Source organism: Haematobia irritans, chromosome 1 (assembly GCF_050003625.1).
Source record: "Haematobia irritans isolate KBUSLIRL chromosome 1, ASM5000362v1, whole genome shotgun sequence".
NCBI classification, from domain to species: Eukaryota; Metazoa; Arthropoda; class Insecta; order Diptera; family Muscidae; genus Haematobia; species Haematobia irritans.
Window position 1 is genome coordinate 249,357,352 of NC_134397.1, and position 19,813 is coordinate 249,377,164.

The following is a 19,813-nucleotide window of genomic DNA, read 5'->3' on the forward strand; positions in this document are numbered from 1 at the left end:
AAATTTTCTATAGAAATAAATTTTTGACAAAATCTTCTACAGAAAAATATGTAACAAAATTTACTATAGAAATAAAATGTTGACAAAATTTTCTGCAGAAATAAATTTGTGACAAAATTTTCTATAGAATTAAAATTTTGACAAAATTTCCTATAGAAATAAAATTTTGACAAAATAAATAAATAAAGTTTTACTAAATTCGTACTTCTCACAAAATAGTTCATTATTCCGTTAAATTTTTAAATTCATTATTTCTTAAATTTGTGTGTGTGTGTGTGGTTTTTTTCTATTTGGCTTTTATTAAGGTCGCATGGGAAAATAAGTTTGAGAGTCTTCGGGAGAGTGTTAATAGTAAGAGAGTGAGTTAGAGTGAGAGTAATATGATGGTATACCCTCAGCAAATGTATACATATACATTTGCTGAGGGTAATGTGGTGGGGATGAGATGTTTTATGAGAGAAAAGGTGGGATGTAAAAAAATAATAGGCATTATAAGAAATATAAAAATATAGAACATTTACATATTTGTTATTAAACCAAATAAATAAAAGTACACTGAAAAAAAGCATACCCGGTTCCAAAGATTTTGTCAAATTTAAATTTTTCGTTTTTTTTAGCTCTGTTTCTTCATATACTATCAAAGTCCTTTAAAAACGATTTAACGGCAACTTTATTTTCCAAATTCAGACTCGACTTCCAGTAGAAATTTTGCTATGTTTCAAGTAAAAGACGTCTTTAAAATAAAGTGTTGAAAAACATGTCCTATTTTTGAATGATTTTTTGCTTTGTAGTCAAGATGCAAAAAGGCAACAAATTTAAGGACAATTTCATTAATTTTAAGGAATTTTTCTGAATTTTTAAAGTCAAGTTGACCTTACCCCAAAAAATTGTTCTTTCATGTTATGATACCCATTTTTAAGTCAAATCACTTAACTATAAGGACAATACGATTTCATTGAAAAGTTTATCGACTTTTTGATATAGAAAAAAAACTTTATATTATGAGAAGCAAAATTTGCATTCGTATTTTAAGGACATGAAATCTTTGGCCTCACGACAATATTTTTTTCAGTGTGGGAGGTGAAATTTCATTTTGTATAGAATGTTTTTCTCCAACAAATGTATCACATTCACTACACCATGTGTTTTGGTAGTCGTTAGGATAGTTTTTCGGTGGTAACCAGACTAACAAACGAAGTAAATTTTCTGTAGATATGGCGAATCGGTTTTTTTTTTGTCGACAAAATTGCAATTTATAAAAAAAATATGAATTTTATTATGTTAATTGGAATAACTGTTGTTTGATTGGTTGTGTGTGTTGGTTTTCTATTTGACTTTTGTTATAGTAGCATGGAAAAGAAAGTTTGAGAGTCATCGACGGAGTATACATGGCAAGAGAGTGAGTTAAACCGATCCTATTAAATGGGTTGGTGAGGGTGGTGGGAGCTTTATGTTTTACATATTAAAATGATCAGTTAGCCAGCCGTATATATTTTCTGAAGGTGCTAATAATAGTAATTTTGCATATTATAATAAGTTCGTTTTAGAAAATTTAGAACAAAAAATTACACTATTTTTAACTGTAATTTTAGATTAGAGGAACCAAAACAAATATTAATCATCAAAAACTGCTGTATTGTTTTCCAAAGTATTCTACATTAAGATTTATTGATTTTTGAAGCACGTTTGCCATTCTGATTGAGGTATCAAACGCTTCCTCATGTGTCCAAAAATGTTGACATCTCATTTTATATTTTACGTAGGGAAATAAACAGAAGACCACCTTGAGTGAGAGCTGCCATTGCCGTGGTGAAGAGTGATCCGTGTTCGGCGGTTGGTTTTCCTGATTTCTTGGAAGAAAACTGGCAATGAAATCATTGTTTACCACTCAGCGTTGTTCTAGTGTCCAGTTGTCCGACACTAGCGTGTTTTCCAGTTTTTCCGATAAACATACGATCATTTCGTGGATTGTGGAGTTAATTCACGTCAAAAGTTGAAAAAAATAATCGCACGAATGTGTTCACGATTTAATCACATTTTTTGGGCGAGTTTCTATAAACAACAAAAGTAGCGCTCGTATCTTAAAACGTTCTGAGTACATATAACCTCAATAAGGTTAAGCTTTAAGATAGAAGTGTCAGATGGCAGATTGCAACGCAAGGGCTACCCTATCCCGAAATATAAAATGCAACTCTCGTATAATGTTTATACTATAGGGATAAATAATAAAGCATTTGGTACTATAAACTATATTTACTTTTTATTTATTGTCTCTCCGCTTCTTTGGCTCGGAATCAATACCAAAATTTTTAAACTAAAGACAAAATCTTTGGAATCGGGCATGCTTTTTTTTCAGTGCAAATAAAGCAAAAAGTTTTACTAAATTCGTACTTCTCACAAAATAGTTCATTATTCCGTTAAATTTGTAAATGCATTATTGTTGTTGTTTTTCTATTTGGCTTTTATGAAGGGCGCATGGGGAAATAAGTTTGAGAGTCTTCGGGAAAGTGTTAATAGTAAGAGAGTGAGTTAGAGTGAGAGTAATATGATGGTATACATTTGCTGAGGGTAATGTGGTAGCGAGGAGATGTTTTATGAGAGAAAAGGTCCATAAGTGGGATGTAAAGAAATAATAGGCACACCGAAAAAAAAGTGAAAAAATATTCTACATTAAGATTTATTGATTTTTGAAGCACGTTTGCCATTCTGATTGAGGTATCAAACGCTTCCTCATGTGTCCAAAAATGTTGACATCTCATTTTATATTTTACGTAGGGAAATAAACAGAAGACCTCCTTGAGTGAGTGCTGCCATTGCCGTGGTGAAGAGTGATTTCTTGCAAATCTTTTTTTTGGCAAAGAAATCATTGTTTACCACTCAGAATTGACTGTTCTGCGTTGTTCTAATGTCCAGTTGTCCGACACTAGCGTGTTTTGCAGTTTTTCCGATAAACGTACGATCATATTGTGGAGTTAATTCACGTCGAAAGTTGTAAAAAATAATCGCACGAATGTGTTCACGATGTAATCACATTTTTGGCCGAGTTTCTGTAAACAACGAAAGTAGCGCTCGTATCTTAAAACGTTCTGAGTACATATAACCTCAAAAATTTTAAGCTTTAAGATAGAACTGTCAGTTGGAAGATCGCAATGCAAATGCTACCTTATCACGAAATATAAAATGCAACACTCGTATAATGTTTATACTATAGGGATAAATAAGAAAGCATTTGGTACTATAAACTATATTTACTTTTTATTTATTTATATATTTATTTATTTATTTTTTTATTTTTTTTTTTTTTTTTGATAATTTCCATCCCACTGTGAATTGGTTCGAGGTGAGATTGTAATTAAATGTTAAAGTATTTTTATTTATTTTTTGGCACATGTTTCAAATCTACATATGAACGCTAATAACAACATCGACTGACGATATCTATAACAGTGGCGGCGGCGTCAACGATAATGATCGCATATTTTGTCTTATGATCCATTTTGACATGCGATCTATTACAAGCTAATTTATGATATGAGCAGCATATAACGCATGTATGGTAGTGTTTGAACGCAAATCGAATATGAATTTTGATTGTGTGTTAAATTGAAAGAAGATAACATCTCTCAACCAATAGTGGATCATTTTTACTTATGTTTTTTTTTTTTTTTTTTTTTGGAATGAAATCAACTTTTCAAAGATATCCATTCCAATGCTGTGTCGCTTTTTATTTTATATTTTGATTTATTAGTAAAACGTTATAATATTCCCCAATATACAGAAGAAGAAAAACGAAAACTCTAAAATGATTTGTGTTTGCGAAAGTTAATTTATTTCTAATACATTTTGGCATTTTGTTTAGTGCTAATATTTTGGGGTTATATGTTATATGGCAAATGGACGTTTGATAAATTTTCACGAACCTATTTTGGAGGTAGATAAAATTTCTGCAAACAGTGGTGCGTTGAAAAATGATAAGTACGAATTATTTTCGAATGCTTACCCTATTTTTTATTTAATTTCGATAACAAAATTCATGTGTGAGCATTGTCTTATAAGAATGTGAAAGAGGACTACCATTCCATCTATTCTTGGTTGTGAGCAACCATGGTGCAATAGTTAACATGCTCGTCTTGCATACAAATGGTTCTGGTTTCAATCCCAGTTTTGGCCAAACACCACAAATTTTTTCAATGGTGGAATATCGGCTCTCTGTAATGCTGGTGACATTTTGAGTTTTTTTGCCAAACCATAAAAAAAAACTTATTTTGCTAAATTTTATTTCATTTATTTTTATGTTTACAGAACATTTGTCATTTTTTTTCCAAAAAAATTTTGTTAAAATTTTATTTCTATAGAAAATTTTGTCAAACTTTTATTTCTTTGAAAATTTTTATCAAAATTTTATTTCTGCAGAAAATTTTGTTAAAATTTTATTTCTATAGAACATTTTGTCAAAATTTTATTTCTAAAGAAAATTTTGTCAAAATTTAATTTATGTAGAAATTTTTGTCAAAACTTTATCTAGCAATTTTTGTTAAAATTTTATTTCTATAGAAAATTTTGTCAAAACTTTATCCAGAAATTTTTGTCAAACTTTTATTTCTATAGAAAATTTTGTCAAAATTTTATTTCTATAGAAATTTTTATCAAAATATTATTTTGTTAAAATTTTATTTCTATAGAAAATTTTGTCAAAACTTTATCCAGAAATTTTTGTCAAACTTTTATTTCTATAGAAAATTTTGTCAAAATTTTATTTCTATAGAAATTTTTATCAAAATTTTATTTCTGCAGAAAATTTTGTCAAAATTTTATCTCTATAGAAAATTTTGTAAAAATGTTATTTCTTTGGAAATTTTGTCATAATTTCATTTCTATAGAACATTTTGTCAAAATTTTATTTATCTAGAAATTTTTGTCAAAACTAGAAATTTTTGTTAAAATTTTATTCCTATAGAAAATTTTGTCAAAACTTTATCTAGAAATTTTTGTCAAACTTTTATTTCTATAGACAATTTTGTCAAAACTTTATTTAGAAATTTTTTTATTTTTTATTTCTATAGAAATTTTTATCAAAATATTATTTGTCAAAATTTTATTTTGTATAGAAAATTTTGTCAAAATTTTAGTTCTTAGGAAATTTTGTCAAAATTTCATTTCTATAGAACATTTTGTCAAAATTTTATTTCTAAAGAAAATTAAGTCAAATATTTATTTAAGTAAATATTTTTGTCACAACTTTATCTAGAAATTTTTTTCAAAATTTTATTTCTATAGAAATTTTTATCAAAATTTTATTTCTATAGAAATTTTTATCAAAATTTTATTTCTGCAGAAAATTTTGTCTAACTTTTATTTCTAAACTTTATCTAGAAATTTTTGTCAAACTTTTATTTCTATAGGAAATTTTGTCAAAATTTTATTTCTACAGAAAATCTTGTCAAAATTTTATTTCTATAGAAATTTTTATCAAAATTTTATTTCTGCAGAAAATGTTGTCAAAATTTTATTTCTTAGGAAATTTTGTCATAATTTCATTTCTTAGGAAATTTTGTCAAAATTTCATTTCTATAGAACATTTTGTCAAAATTTTATTTCTAAAGAAAATTTTGTCAAATTTTTATTTATCTAAAAATTTTTGTCACAACTTTATCTAGAAATTTTTGTTAAAATTTTATTTCTATAGAAATTTTTATCAAAATTTTATTTCTGCAGAAAATTTTGTCAAACTTTTATTTCTATAGAAAATTTTGTAAAAATATTATTTCTACAGAAAATTTTGTCAAAATTTTATTTCAAAACTTTATCTAGAAATTTTTGTTAACATTTTATTCCTATAGAAAATTTTGTCAAAGCTTTATCTAGAAAGTTTTGTCAAAATTTTATTTCTACAGAAAATTTTGTCAAAGTTTTATTTCTTTGCAAATTTTTATCAAAATTTTATTTTAGCAGAAAATTTTGTTAAAATTTTATTTCTATAGAATATTTTGTCAAAATTTTATTTCTAAAGAAAATTTTGTCAAAATTTTATTTATATAGAAATTTTTGTCAAAACTTTATCTAGAAATTTTTGTTAAAATTTTATTTCTATAGAAAATTTTGTCAAAACTTTATCTAGAAATGTTTGTCAAACTTTTATTTCTATAGAAAATTTTGCCAAAATTTTATTTCTATAGAAATTTTTATCAACATTTTATTTCTATAGAAAATTTTGTTAACATTTTATTTCTGTGGAAATTTTGTCAAAATTTCATTTCTATAGAAAATTTTGTCAAAATTTTATTTCTATAGAACATTTTGTCAAAATTTTATTTTTATAGAAATTTTTATCAAAATTTTATTTCTATAGAAATTTTTATCAAAATGTTATTTCTATAGAAAATTTTGTCAAAATTTTATTTCTGTGGAAATTTTTTCAAAATTTCATTTCTATAGAACATTTTGTCAAAATTTTATTTCTATAGAACATTTTGTAAAAATTTTATTTCTAAAGAAAATTTTGTCAACATTTTATTTCTATAGAAATTTTTATCAAAATTTTATTTCTGCAAAAAATTTTGTCAAAATTTTATTTCTATAGAAAAATTTGTCAAAATTTTATTTATCTAGAAATTTTTGTCAAAACTTTCTTTATATAGAAAATTTTGTCAAAATTTTATTTCTTTGGAAATTTTGTCAAAATTTTATTTATCTATAATTTTTTTATTCAAAAGCCAGAAATAACATCAATTTTGTATTTGTTTGATTTCACTACCACGAATTATGGCCATTCAATGGCCGGCATAGCTATCATACATTGAAAAAACAGTGAGAACACCAGGGAGAAAAATTTTGGTTAGTTTTAGAAAATTTAGATGATTTTTGGAAAAATTAACTGAATAGTATTACAAACTCTAACAGCACGCAGATATTACAAAAATGAGCAAATAGTTGTTGACAAATTTAAGAACATAATTATTTTGTTTTTTCACTTGGTAAAGAAAATTTAGTAGTTTGAAAGTGAAATAAAGTGTTCATTTATTTGAGGGTATGCTGCACAGCATTTTAAGATGATCGGCACTTTGACATTATTAAGTGCCCATTTTACTTTCCAAAATTCCCCAGGAGCGAGATCCAGAGGCTTTGGTGACCATTGCAGTGAAAATGAAGCCTTGAACCTCCATTTTAAGCCATTCTCGATGCGTGCTGAGTTCAATGGCGCTTAGTTCCGTTGGAATGTCACTAGTCTGCGGTGAAAATGTTTGTCTGCCTATGGCTTCAAAATACGATATTTAGGACATTTTTCCAATAATATTCGGCATTTATTTTGATCCCATGGTCGAAAAATAAGAGCGGAAAGCGCCATTCTAACGTTTAAATAATTTAGTAAAGCCGATCATTTTGTTTCTTCACAAACTGTTCATTTTGGAATGGAGAAACCCATATTCGTTAAAAGGCTATTTTCATGAAGCGAATCAAATCCTTGGCTTTTACTATCCCACATTTTCTTGTATATCGGTGAGCTCTTGCTCTTTTAGGAACTTCACTGTCTTTAATCCGCATCCGTTCTTACAATATGTTCAGCTCAGTCACTGCGGCGTTTATATCTGGCCTACAATTTTCGGACGATTTTTGGGTCGTTGCCGTGTTTTTTTCTTCCACTTTTTGGACGTCATACAACACTGCCAGTATCACAGTAACAAGCAATGGTATGAGAATCAAAAAAAAAATATTATAAAATTACTGGGAGGCTCTATACCAGAGAACTGACGAAATTCCCTATGTATTCAAGGAGAACATTTTCATTAAATTTTTGGCTACGCTTCTATTGTGGAAATTTTAAGCAAACGAAGTTTTCTTTTGACTCTAAAAAAAAAGATTCCTTATTTATTGGATACTTTAATGACAAGAATTAAAAAATAAATGTTTTGTACAAATCAAGTACTAAATTCGCAATAAAATAGTATTTTTTTTTTTTTTTTGAAAAGTGTTACTTTAACTGATAATTCATAGTTGTCTAAAATAAGCAAAATTTATTTAAATTGTGTCTGCATTGAACTTCGTCTAGCACTAAAGAGATTCTATTTATTTATTTATTATAATTACAAATTATAATAAATATAACAAAAAACAAGTATATGCGGCAGTAAATTCGCCCAGGCCGAATCTTATGTACCCTCCACCATGGATTGCGTAGAAACTTCTGCGAAAAACTGTCATCCACAATCGAATTACTTGCGTTGTCTTAATACTTACCGATGGCAAGGTATCTTAAAACTTCTTAACATCGTTTTGTAAATTGTGTGTTAAATATGGTATATATTAGACAAAAAAGTATATATAGGCCTAAAAAAAGTCTAAAAAAAATTACGAATCGATATAGACTTTTGCACGGTACTTAAAGAGCCAGAATTGAAATATGTTATGGGGGTCGCTTATAAGAGGGCTACAATTATGAACTTGAATGGACCAATTTTTGTGTGATTGGGATCGATTTATCTGAGGGCTATGTATAACTATAGACCGATATGAACCTAGTTAGGCATGGTTGTTAACGGCCACATACTAGCATAATGTACCAAATTTCAACTGATTCGGATGAAATTTGCTCCTTCAAGAGGCTCCAAAACCAAATCTCGGGATCTTTTTATATGGGGGATATAAAAGGGTGGTTAAATTGTAAGGGCCGATGTTGAATGTGAACCACTCCTAAACGCCAAGTTTTTTTCCGAATTTTATTTGACATTTCTCTATTTCAGACTTACTCAATTTGAACCATGGACGTCGTGAATGGGCAAAATGGTTCCAAGAAATGGCAACAGTGGATGATCATTTTTCAAAGAAAATCATCTTCAGTGATGAGGCACATTTTCACCTCAGTGGATTCGTCAATAAACAGAATTGCCGCATTTGGGCGAATGAGAATCCAAAGGGTAATTGTCGAAAAACCAATGCCCCCACAAAGAGTGACTGTTTGGTGCGGTTTATGGGCTGGCGGCATTTTTCCAAAATAAGGCCGGTCAGGCAGTTACTGTGAATGGTGTTCGCTATCGTGAGATGATAACGAACTTTTTATGGCCCGAATTGGAAGATATGGATGTGGACTATATGTGGTTTCAGCAGGACGGTGCCACTTGCCACACAGCTAACGAAGCAATGGCTCTTTTGCGCAACAAATTCAATGGCCGTGTTATCTCGCGTAATGGCGATGTCAATTGGCCGCCAAGATCATGTGATTTCACACCGTTGGACTTTTTTCTTTGGGGTTATTTGAAAGAAAAGGTGTACGTCGATAAGCCAGCAATAATTCAAGAGCTAAAGGATGAGATAATTCGGCACATTAACGGCATAGAACCTCCATTATGCCTCAGCGTCATCGGAAATTTGGACCATCGGATGAAGGTGTGCCACCGAAGTCGCGGCGCCCATTTGGCCGATATTTTGTTCCATATATAATTGAGTTTTTATTCAAAATCAACATCGGTCCTTGAAATTTTAACCACCCTTTATATGATTATGGGCTGATGTGGACCACTTTTGGCATGGTTGTTAAATATCATATACTAACACGACGTACCAAATTTCAACCAGATCGGATGAATTTTGCTTCTCCAAGAGGCTCCAAAACCAAATATCGGGATGGGTTTATATGAAGCTATATAGATAATTATGGACTGATATGAACCAATTCTTGCATGGTTGTTGGGTACCATATACTAATATCACGTATCAATTTTCAACTGAATCGGATGAATTTTGCTCTTCCAGGGGCTCCGCAGGTAAAATCTGGCGATCGGTTTATATGGGGCCTATATATAATTATAGACCGATTTCGACCGATTTTTGCATGGGTGTTTGAGGCCATATACTAACACCACGTACCAAATTTCAACTGAATCAGATGAATTTTGGTCTTCCAAGAGTTAAAATCTGGAGATCGGTTTATATGGGGGCTATATATAATTATGGACCGATGTGGACCAATTTTTGCGTGGTTTTTAGAGACCATATACCAACACCATGTACCAAATTTCAGCCGGATCGGATGAAATTTGGTTCTCTTACAGGCTACGCAAGCCAAATCTGGGGATCGGTTTATATGGGGGCTATATATAATTATGGACCGATCTGGATCAATTTTTGCATGGTTGTTAGAGACTATATACCAACACCATGTACCAAATTTCAGCCGGAGCGGATGAAATATGTTTCTGTTAGAGGCTCCACAAGCCAAATCTGAGGGTCCCTTTATATGGGGGCTATACGTAAAAGTGGATAGCTTGTTTCGTTCGGAAGTTAGTGTGATTTCAACAGACGGACGGACGGACATGCTTAGATCGACTCAGAATTTCACCACGACCCAGAATATATATACTTTATGGGGTCTTAGAGCAATATTTCGATGTGTTACAAACGGAATGACAAAGTTAATATACCCCCATCCTGTGATGGAGGGTATAAAAATGGTTCTTATAAATTCAGAATCTGATCTAGTTTTCATAGGTAAAGACTACGCTTCCCACATTTATCAGTGGGAAGCGTACTGCACACAGAGAAGGAATATGATCACCTCAAACATGTTTCAAGAGCAAAATGTTATTTTTGTATGGTGACCATGTAACATGTTTGTCACTAAAATGTTATTTTCTCGTCAAATATAACCTGCTTGCCGAAATCAGATATGTGATTTCCGAGAAAATAACATGGTTGCGAAAACTATGTTACATGGTCACCACCCAAAAATAACATTTTGCTCTTAAAATATGTTTGAGGTGATCATATTCCTTCTATGGGTGTGGTTGAACTGATCTGCTCGGGAAAATATCTGTCATCAAACCCCCCAGAAATTTTCAAAGGAAACTATTATATTTGATTCATGGTGGTGGGTATTTAAGTTTTGTCCCGGCCGAACTTACTACTGTATATACTTGTTTTATTTAATTTCGATAGCAAAATTCAGGTGTGAGCATTGTCTTATCAGAATTTGAAAGAGGACTATCATCTTTGGCCAAATACCACAAAGTTTTGCAATGGTGGAATATTGCCTCTCAGTAATGTTGGTGACATTTTGAGTTTTTTTTTATCAAACAAAAAAAAACTTATTTTGCAAAATTTTATTTCTATAGAACATTTGGTCAATTTGTTTTTTGAAAATTTTGTTAAAATTTTATTTCTATCGAAAATTTTGTCAAAATTTTATTTCTTTGGAAATGTTGTCAAAATTTCATTTCTATAGAATATTTTGTGGAAATTTTATTTCTAAAGAGAATTTTGTTTAAATTTTATTTCTGTTGACATTTTTATCAAAATGTTATTTGTCTAGAAATTTTTGTCAAAACTTTATCTAGTAATTTTTGTCAAAACTTTATCTAGAAATTTTTGATAAAATTTTATATAAAAATTTGTCAAAATTTTATTTATCTAAAAATGTTTGTCAAAACTTTATTTCTATAGAAATTTTTATCAAAATTTTATTACTATAGAAAATTTTTGCAAAAAAAAATTTTTTCTTGTTCTCAGATCTCAAAAGAATGCTCGCAGGGAAAAAATTTGGCTGCAATGAAGAGGTGATCGCCAAAACTGAGGCCTATTTTGAGGCAAAACCGAAGGAGTACTACCAAAACGGTATCAAAAAATTGGAAGGTCGTTATAATCGTTGTATCGCTCTTGAAGGGAACTATGTTGAATAATAAAAACGAATTTTGAAAAAAATGTGTTTTTCTTTGTTAGACCGGGGACTTGTCAGCCAACCTGTTAATTTGGATGAGGTGTTATTGGAAATTTGTAAAAAGTATTAACTTATTTGTGTCATGTTGTTTGCAATAAGTAAAATAATTTAGTGAAAATTTTCTAAAATAATCCTACATTTTCTTTCAATGTGGCTTCTCTTTTTTTTGGGTGTATGAACACAATGCTTTTCACTGCTCTTTTCGGTCATTATTAAATGCCCAAAATAATTATTAAAAAGCAAAAAAAAAATATACTAAAAAATATATATACTAAATATATACTACTAAAGCCAATTTAACTACATTTTAGTTAATGGTTTTGATAATTTTTTTTTTTTTTTGGTTTTTTAATTGACTTTAATAATTTTTTATGTACGTTAGTTAAATGAACTAAAAAAAGAGAAAAATTATATACAAATTAAACATAAAGATTTACTAAATTCGTGTCTCCCACAAATTAGTTCAGAATTTCTTATAATTTTTTTTTTAATTTTACCAATAATGCACCCGTCTTGAACTTCGTATGACATTTTTGCAAGTTTGAACTTAAATTTTTTTCCTTCATATTACGAAATTTTCTTTTACGAGTGAAAAAAAATATTTATGTGTAAAACATTTTCTTGTATTTGTCGAAAAGTGTTTACTTATTTTTATGAAATCAGCATGACATCTGAATTTTGTAATACCGTTAAACATTTCTAAAATTAACCTAAATTGTCAAAAATTTACCAACATTTTCCTTTTCGCTGTTTTTTCCGAAACGAAATTTTAAGACCAAGTAAATCCGAATTTATTAAATTAAGAGATATTATGATTGTCTCTATTTTCTTTTATTGCTCCTCAGAAAAAAAATTAATTTCATTGTTTTTTCTCTGCGGAAAAGCGGGTTCATTTTTTTTTCTTGGAAAATATAATTTTTCCAAAAATATTTGCTAAAGTTAATTTCCATTGGAAAACAGCATTTCTATATATTTTTAAAAATTCAAGTTTCTTTTTTAATACAAGTATCAAATTCTGGAAGCATTTTCCTCTTCTCACAATAGCTATTTAGTTAATGAATAATCATTTGCTTTTATTCATCTTTGCTCCATGCTTCACTCTAACCATTATCCTTTAATATCATCTCCTTTAGGGCAAACCATTTTAAATTAAACTCTTTTTGCACTGCGAACAAAAATACAAAATCAATTGGCACTTTTAATTAAAAGTACACAAGACAAAATGTAAACTAATTAAATGCAATATCCCTTCTTTTAAAACAGTGACAGTTAGGCCAACAGAAACAAAAAACACAACAAATATCCATTGTCAATATAGCATCAGTGGAAAATGTGCATTGTTAAAGCTGCAGTAGTAGCATCATCAGCAGCAGCATCATCTAATGGTGAATTTATCTCCCATCACACCAATACACAATAAAATCATGGGTAGTTCTATTACTGCTCTTCTATTAGCTATAATTTGCCACCTTTCTCTTTCACTTAGTCTCTTTAAATGATGTGCTTGTTTTAGCTCTTGTTTTTTTTTTATCCTTAAAAAAATTTTCTATTCTCCCATACTCATATTCGCGAATTTGTATTAAACGTAAACGATAATGAAACTCGTTAATTTACTTATTGATCTAAATGACGACAACCCCATGAATGGTTTACTGTGGTGTGATGATACAGTGTCGTCTAGAGAGAGCTAAGAGCTATTGATGATGTTTATTTAGGATACAGCAGCCCAATAACGGCAGCCAACCACCACCACCACCAACAACTTGTAAACCAATCAACCACACTGTTTTCGTTTATCTCTTACATGCAATACAAATACATTGAAAATAGCAACAACGAGAGAGAAAAAAGTCTCTGTCCACACAAAACACCATTTATCGGAAGCCATATGCAAAAGTAGCAATAACAACAACGACAACACTCATGTATAAAATACACTACTACTTTAAGAAGAACAAGAAGAAGACAACGACGAACAACAACAACAACAGCCATACAACACATTATTAATGAAAAAAGCAAAAAAAAAACAACAACAAAAAAAGACGGGGAAACAATAATCGTCTAAAATACCAGCCAACAACTACAATGAGGCTATTATCAGCATACAGCGGCTGAAGCAGCAAAAGTAGCAGCGGTTTTATACCAACTAATAATAATAACAGCTCTTAACGAGCGTAAAATGTAACTATTAAAAGTAGTAACGCCCCTCTCCCAGACAAAAGAGCTGAACAATGATAATCATACGAACAGTAAAAACAACAGAAGCAATAACAAAAACAACCACACAATGACAATACAACACCACCAATGTTATCTAAATGCAGACATATTAGGAAACAACAAATACAACAACCATGTAACCATAGAAAAACAACCCACACTAGCCATAACCCAAAAAAAAACACACTTCACCACTATTCTCATGAGAACAACAGAGAAAGTGAGTCACTTAAATGTTGTGGCACATATAGCTTTCTCTTTTACTCTTTTGCTTTACTACGCTATGGGTGTTTAAGATAAAATCCACATTATTATGAGGGTTGTTTGTATATCCCATATGCTGGAAAAAGATGGTGTTAAATGGTGCGAGAAGACCAGGTTTCAATAACCGGTTGTGAAATTTGAAATGGTATGAGAACCAAAAATTGAGAGAGAGAGAGAGAGAGAGTAAAGTAAAATTCCCACTGCGGATACTTAGTATGAGTTTGAGCATTCCATGATTATTCTGACATCGTTTGTCGTTGAGTAAACACATAATCGTAGTGAACGTCCGTGTTTGAAGAAACTAAAAGAGAAGACAAGAAAAAACAAAAAATAAAAGAAATATAATTTAAAGAGGAAGAAATAAATGAAAATAAACAAAAAATACGGAAGACAACATAAGTGTATGATAAAACGAAAATCTCAAGAATTTAAAAGAAATACTTATGAAATATTAAGAAGAATAAAAAGTGTTACAAAGTGAAATAGATTCAAGTGCTTTTTCTAACCATAAACTCCAACCAAAGGACTAACATAACACCACAACATCTTGATTTAAAAAAACGGATTTTTTGCTTCGTTTTTCATACGAATTGAAACGGTGATAATTTTCTCTTGAAAGTTATCTCCTATTCCCCCAAATCCCAAATTAAAAAAGTAAGCCTTTATGACTAAAATGATTCCGCCGGTACCCACTTCAGCCGTTATGATGCCTACGCCTAAGCAAAAGATCGGCTTTAGTATTGAGTCGATCGTTGGCAATGATGCCGCATCAAATCAATCGCATACGAATACCGTCGGTGCTGGAGAAACTCAATTAAATGGAAATCATGGTCAAACTAATAGCCCAACTCCAAATGCAGAGGATAATCATGGTCATAGTACAAATCCCACATCACCACCTCAGACACCACCAGCTATTACCACCACAGCATTACAGGGTCTAACACATCCCCATTTGTTGGGTCAACATCCTCATATGGCCCATCATTTATCGAAGGCCCAGCAACAGGCTTTGCATCAGCATTTATTAATGCAACATCAACATCAACAACATCAGCAGCAGCAACAACAACAACAACAAAATTCTGCCAAACCTGATATTTCGGATATTATTCAAAGATTGCATAATTCAGCAGCAGCTGCAGTACACTTGAATGCCGCCAATAATAACAATAATGGAGCCTATAGTCCTCCACCACCTCAGACCCGTCTATCACCTGATGTAGAATCCTCCAATTCTAGCTCGCAACATCAATCGCATATGCCTAATTTGAAACGTGAACGATCGCCCGATAGATGTCAAGATCAAATACAAAATCCTGCCCAACGTCATCAGCCTCCTCATACACCACCCAAATCAGTGTCTCCCCAATCACATCCCTCACCACCTCCACCACCACACAACAGTCATTTAAGTGCAAGTCCCGTGACTCCCCAACATTATGGAAAACCTCCTGGTATTGGTGGTGGTTTAACACCCCTCATGGTACCTGGTATGCCGCCGGCAAATATTGTTAGACCTTTTCCCATGGGTCCAGGAGTAGTGGGACCCCCACCTCCACCACCACCCCAGCAAGGAATGCCTGATATTAAAGCTTTACCGCCTTACATTAATGCTCCTCCAGAATTGCCACCTCAACATAATCCTCATTTAATAGCTGCTGCCCAATTTCAAATGGCTTTGCAGGCTGGTCATGTTTTGGGCCCTGCAGCAGCAGCGGCCGCGGCAGCTGGTCTCCCTCCACATCCTGGATCATTTATGGGTGGACCCGGTATGCCTCGCGATAGTTATCCTTTATATCCTTGGCTATTGAGTCGTCATGGAAGAATATTCCCACATCGTTTTCCAGGAAGTAAGTTGATTAAATATTTTTTAAAAAGTTTTTATTTATTTTTATTAGAAAAAACCCATAGGGAAAGAATTAAGGAAAAATTAGGAATAAAAAAATTTAAATTAAATGCCAATATCTTTAAAAGTTCTAGAAATTGCAAAAACGTTTATAAAATCTTAGAATTCACTTTCATTGCAAGGTATAAAATCGATTTGTATACAAATCTTATACCCATAGTTCAGTTCTAAAAATGTTCCAATAATGTTCCAAGGCATAAATATATTTTTATGAAATCTTAGAATTCACTTTCATTGCGAGGTATAAAATCGATTTGTATACAAATCTTATACCCATATTTCAGTTCTAAAAATGTTCCAATAAGGATCCAAGGCATAAATATTTGAGATATCATGGAACTCAGTTCATTTATATATTTAACATTTTTCATTTTCTTTCACTTGGATATTTAACAAATTAAAAAAAAAAATATCGGAATAGATCAATTAATGATCAATTATATAATATCGCCTTCCGCCGGCCGCTTTGGATGTGTTCAGATGTCTTGAGATACTTAGTGAAACTTAATTAGAACTAACTACTGTTCCTTAAACATTTATAATCTTCATAGGAACTTTTTATAGACCATTAAAAATTCTGCATTTCCTTTTCTTTATTTTACAAACGTTCAGCATTGCGAACTGAGACCTTTTTCTTACAAACTCAAATGGGTCTACCACGAATGTGTTCTTTTCGCCCGACGGAAAGTCAACTTCATGACATTTTTTTTATTTTTGCAAAACTTTTATCCAAGATCAATTTTTCTCAGTAAAAGCCTTTTCCCAAGTTTTCTCAGAAAATTCAACTTGATTTCTAACAATTTTCTATTTGAATTCAAGCCATCCTAGGTTTGTTATTTATAGAAACATATAAATCTTACATGATTCAAACTTAAGAGATACGTAGGAACATAATTATTTTTTTTTATTTATTCTTAATTTGTTTTTGTTTTCAAAATCATACTAATTTCCCACTTTTTCTCTCTCTCTCTTTTTTAGATTTCCTTCTACAACCCTTCCGCAAACCTAAACGTATACGTACTGCCTTCTCACCATCACAATTGTTGAAATTGGAACATGCCTTCGAAAGCAATCAATACGTGGTGGGAGCCGAACGTAAAGCCTTGGCTCAATCCCTAAATCTCTCAGAGACCCAAGTGAAAGTCTGGTTCCAAAATCGTCGCACCAAACACAAACGCATGCAACAGGAAGATGGCAAAGAGGGCTCAGATCGTAACTCACAAAATGCCAGCTGTGATGAAGATGACGATGAACTCATCGATATGGAAATGGATGATTGTGGTTCCGATGATGAACATGAATTGGATGCTAGCCATTAGAGAGTTAACCAAGTGTTAAAAAGGGGTAAATAGGATTTTGAGATTGCCCACTCAAAATCTTTTGTCGTTGTTCATCGTTGCTCCTGAATGAAAGATCTAACGAGAAATCTTCTCACAAACACCGTATGACTGCAAGTGGTGTTGTGTGAGAGGTGAATTTGTTTTGATGCTGTGAGTTCCTTAGTTATTGCATGGGAGTGGTGAGTTGGAGCGAAAGTGGGAGAGAGAGAGAGAAACAAAAAGTGCAGAGCGCTTAATCTAAGGCCAGGGTGATTGGATTACAAACCAAGCAAATAAAAAAAGGGTGTTTTTAGACCCCTCGCAAAAATGCATGAGATTGTGCTGTCTATGAAACAAATCTCAGTTTGTAGTACAGACCCAACCGTATATTGTTCAGTTTTGACTTTGTGATAATACTTTTATTGTAAAATTGTATTCATATTATTTATAAACATATTTCTTTCTTAGAATGAATTTTCCTACAAAAAAATTATAAAAATATTTTTATTAGAAAACTGTAATTATATTTAAATTTCCTTATAAAGAAACAAAAAAAAAAAAAACATAATCGAATCCAATTTTCTTAAAAAAAAAACTGGGCATTTGAAAAAGCAGCAATGAAAAATTTATCCCAAGGCATTAAGCCATGATATAGCAAGACAAATCATATTATTCGCTAGGCAACGCGAATTTTGAAACATGAATTTGTTAAAAAATAATGAAATATGAAAGTGTTAAAGCCCAATGCCATTTGTGGTTTTCACTTGAATCTGTATAAGTTGTTTATTTTCAAATGCCTAGTTTCTCTGAGAGAAATTTCCTTGATCCCTCTTAAATCCCAGTATTAAATGAAACTAATTATGAATCATATAAAGATATATTGATTTTTTTTTTGTGTGTAAATATTGCATATAACTTAGATTAAGTAAAGAAAACAACTATTGTATTATAAATTAATTTTAGTTTTATTATTGCTAAGTTTGTTTACTCTAGAAAATTTCAAAAAAAGATGAAAGTGGAAATTGCCGAAAAATACATAAAAAATTTTAAAAACTAAAATAATTTTGTGTTTAACTTAATTGGTGGGAAAAAATTTCAAAACAACACAGAAAACCTTAAACAAACCATACTAAATTGGTATTACTCTACAGATCATAGAAAGGACTCTATTTTAAGTTATGAAAAAAAAAATGCAATGGCTGACAGACAGGGGTTATATTTTCAGCAATAAACTTCAGTTCATTATTGTAATTTACAAGTCACTACTTACAAGCAAATTATAACAGAACAGGAAAATAACGGCCCAAAATGTTACACATTGAGAATGGAGAGGTATTATAAGAATAAGTATTTTGCTCTCGAGCCCAAGATGCCAAAATTTTGTTTGTTGACGTAACCACCGCAGAGGAAATGGGTGAAATTGGTTTTTCGATGGTACCAATTTTATAAAGAATGGTAATATAATATATACATCGTTGAATCGTGCATCATAGTTTCTATTCGTCAAGTGTTAAGGTATAAAAGCTTCAGAAATGACAGATACCGAAAGACCGTATAATTCTTGAATAAGTCGATTTGGGTCAAAATCAAAAAACGATTTTGGTACCAATGGCCTTGTAGTGAGTCTGATAATCTCAACTCCCAGACTCAAAAGCATTTATGGTGGAAGAAGTGAGAGTTCATGAGGTGGAGCGACTAGATAAGTAATCACTTTCCTTATCTTATACACGCAAAGAAGTTTGGAAAACGTGTACCGAAAATGTTTTGTTAGAGTTTTTTTTTGATTTTCTTCGAAAATTTTAAACTTTTATCACCAAAAAAAAAATTCGTTTGTTACAATTTTTTTTTCAATAAAAACAAGTAAGTAAAGTCTAAAGTCGGTCAGGGCCGACTATATTATACCCTTCACCATTATGTAGACCAAAATCTGTGTTACCATCTCAACTCCTTCGGATTTGTTGGCAGTTATTATCAAGTTAATATTCCCGATTTGGAGTCAATCGCCATGATATGTTGACAAGTGTGGGTTGTGATATACTATTTGGTCAAGTCGGGCAACTTGGAGCCTTATTTAAAACTCAACCATTCTGTGGAAATTTTGGCATTACAGTGTGTAGGATATGACTAAGATATGGGAAAATCATCACAAAATTTGGTGTAGAGTGTGGGAATTTGGCTTTATTTGTATAAACTGGAAGAACGAATATATGGAGGCTTTATCTAAAACTGATCCAAATTAGAACAAACTTGACACACTTAAATATCATATTAAATATATTCTCTGTGTCAATTGGAGGAAAATCTCATTGAAAATGGGTCTAACATATGAAAAAATCTACCATATTTCCCCAACTCTGGTGTACGTATATATGGGAGCTATATATAATCTGA

General features: G+C 31.1%; 1 protein-coding gene across 1 annotated transcript; it reads left to right on the forward strand.

The window, feature by feature from the left end:
* The first annotated feature begins 14,432 nt into the window (after nucleotides 1-14,432).
* Nucleotides 14,433-17,648, forward strand: ems (empty spiracles). Its single transcript, XM_075288607.1, has 2 exons — nucleotides 14,433-16,047; nucleotides 17,082-17,648. The coding sequence occupies exons 1-2, from the start codon at nucleotides 14,859-14,861 to the stop codon at nucleotides 17,420-17,422; spliced, it is 1,530 nt and encodes a 509-aa protein (XP_075144722.1). The 5' UTR covers nucleotides 14,433-14,858; the 3' UTR covers nucleotides 17,423-17,648.
* The last annotated feature ends 2,165 nt before the right edge of the window (nucleotides 17,649-19,813 follow it).

Coding starts and splice junctions, on each gene's coding strand:
- ems (XM_075288607.1), top strand. CDS start 14,859: ATGACTAAAATGATTCCGCCGGTACCCACTTCAGCCGTTATGATGCCT. Junction 16,048..17,081: donor CCCACATCGTTTTCCAGGAA/GTAAGTTGATTA, acceptor TCTCTTTTTTAG/ATTTCCTTCTACAACCCTTC.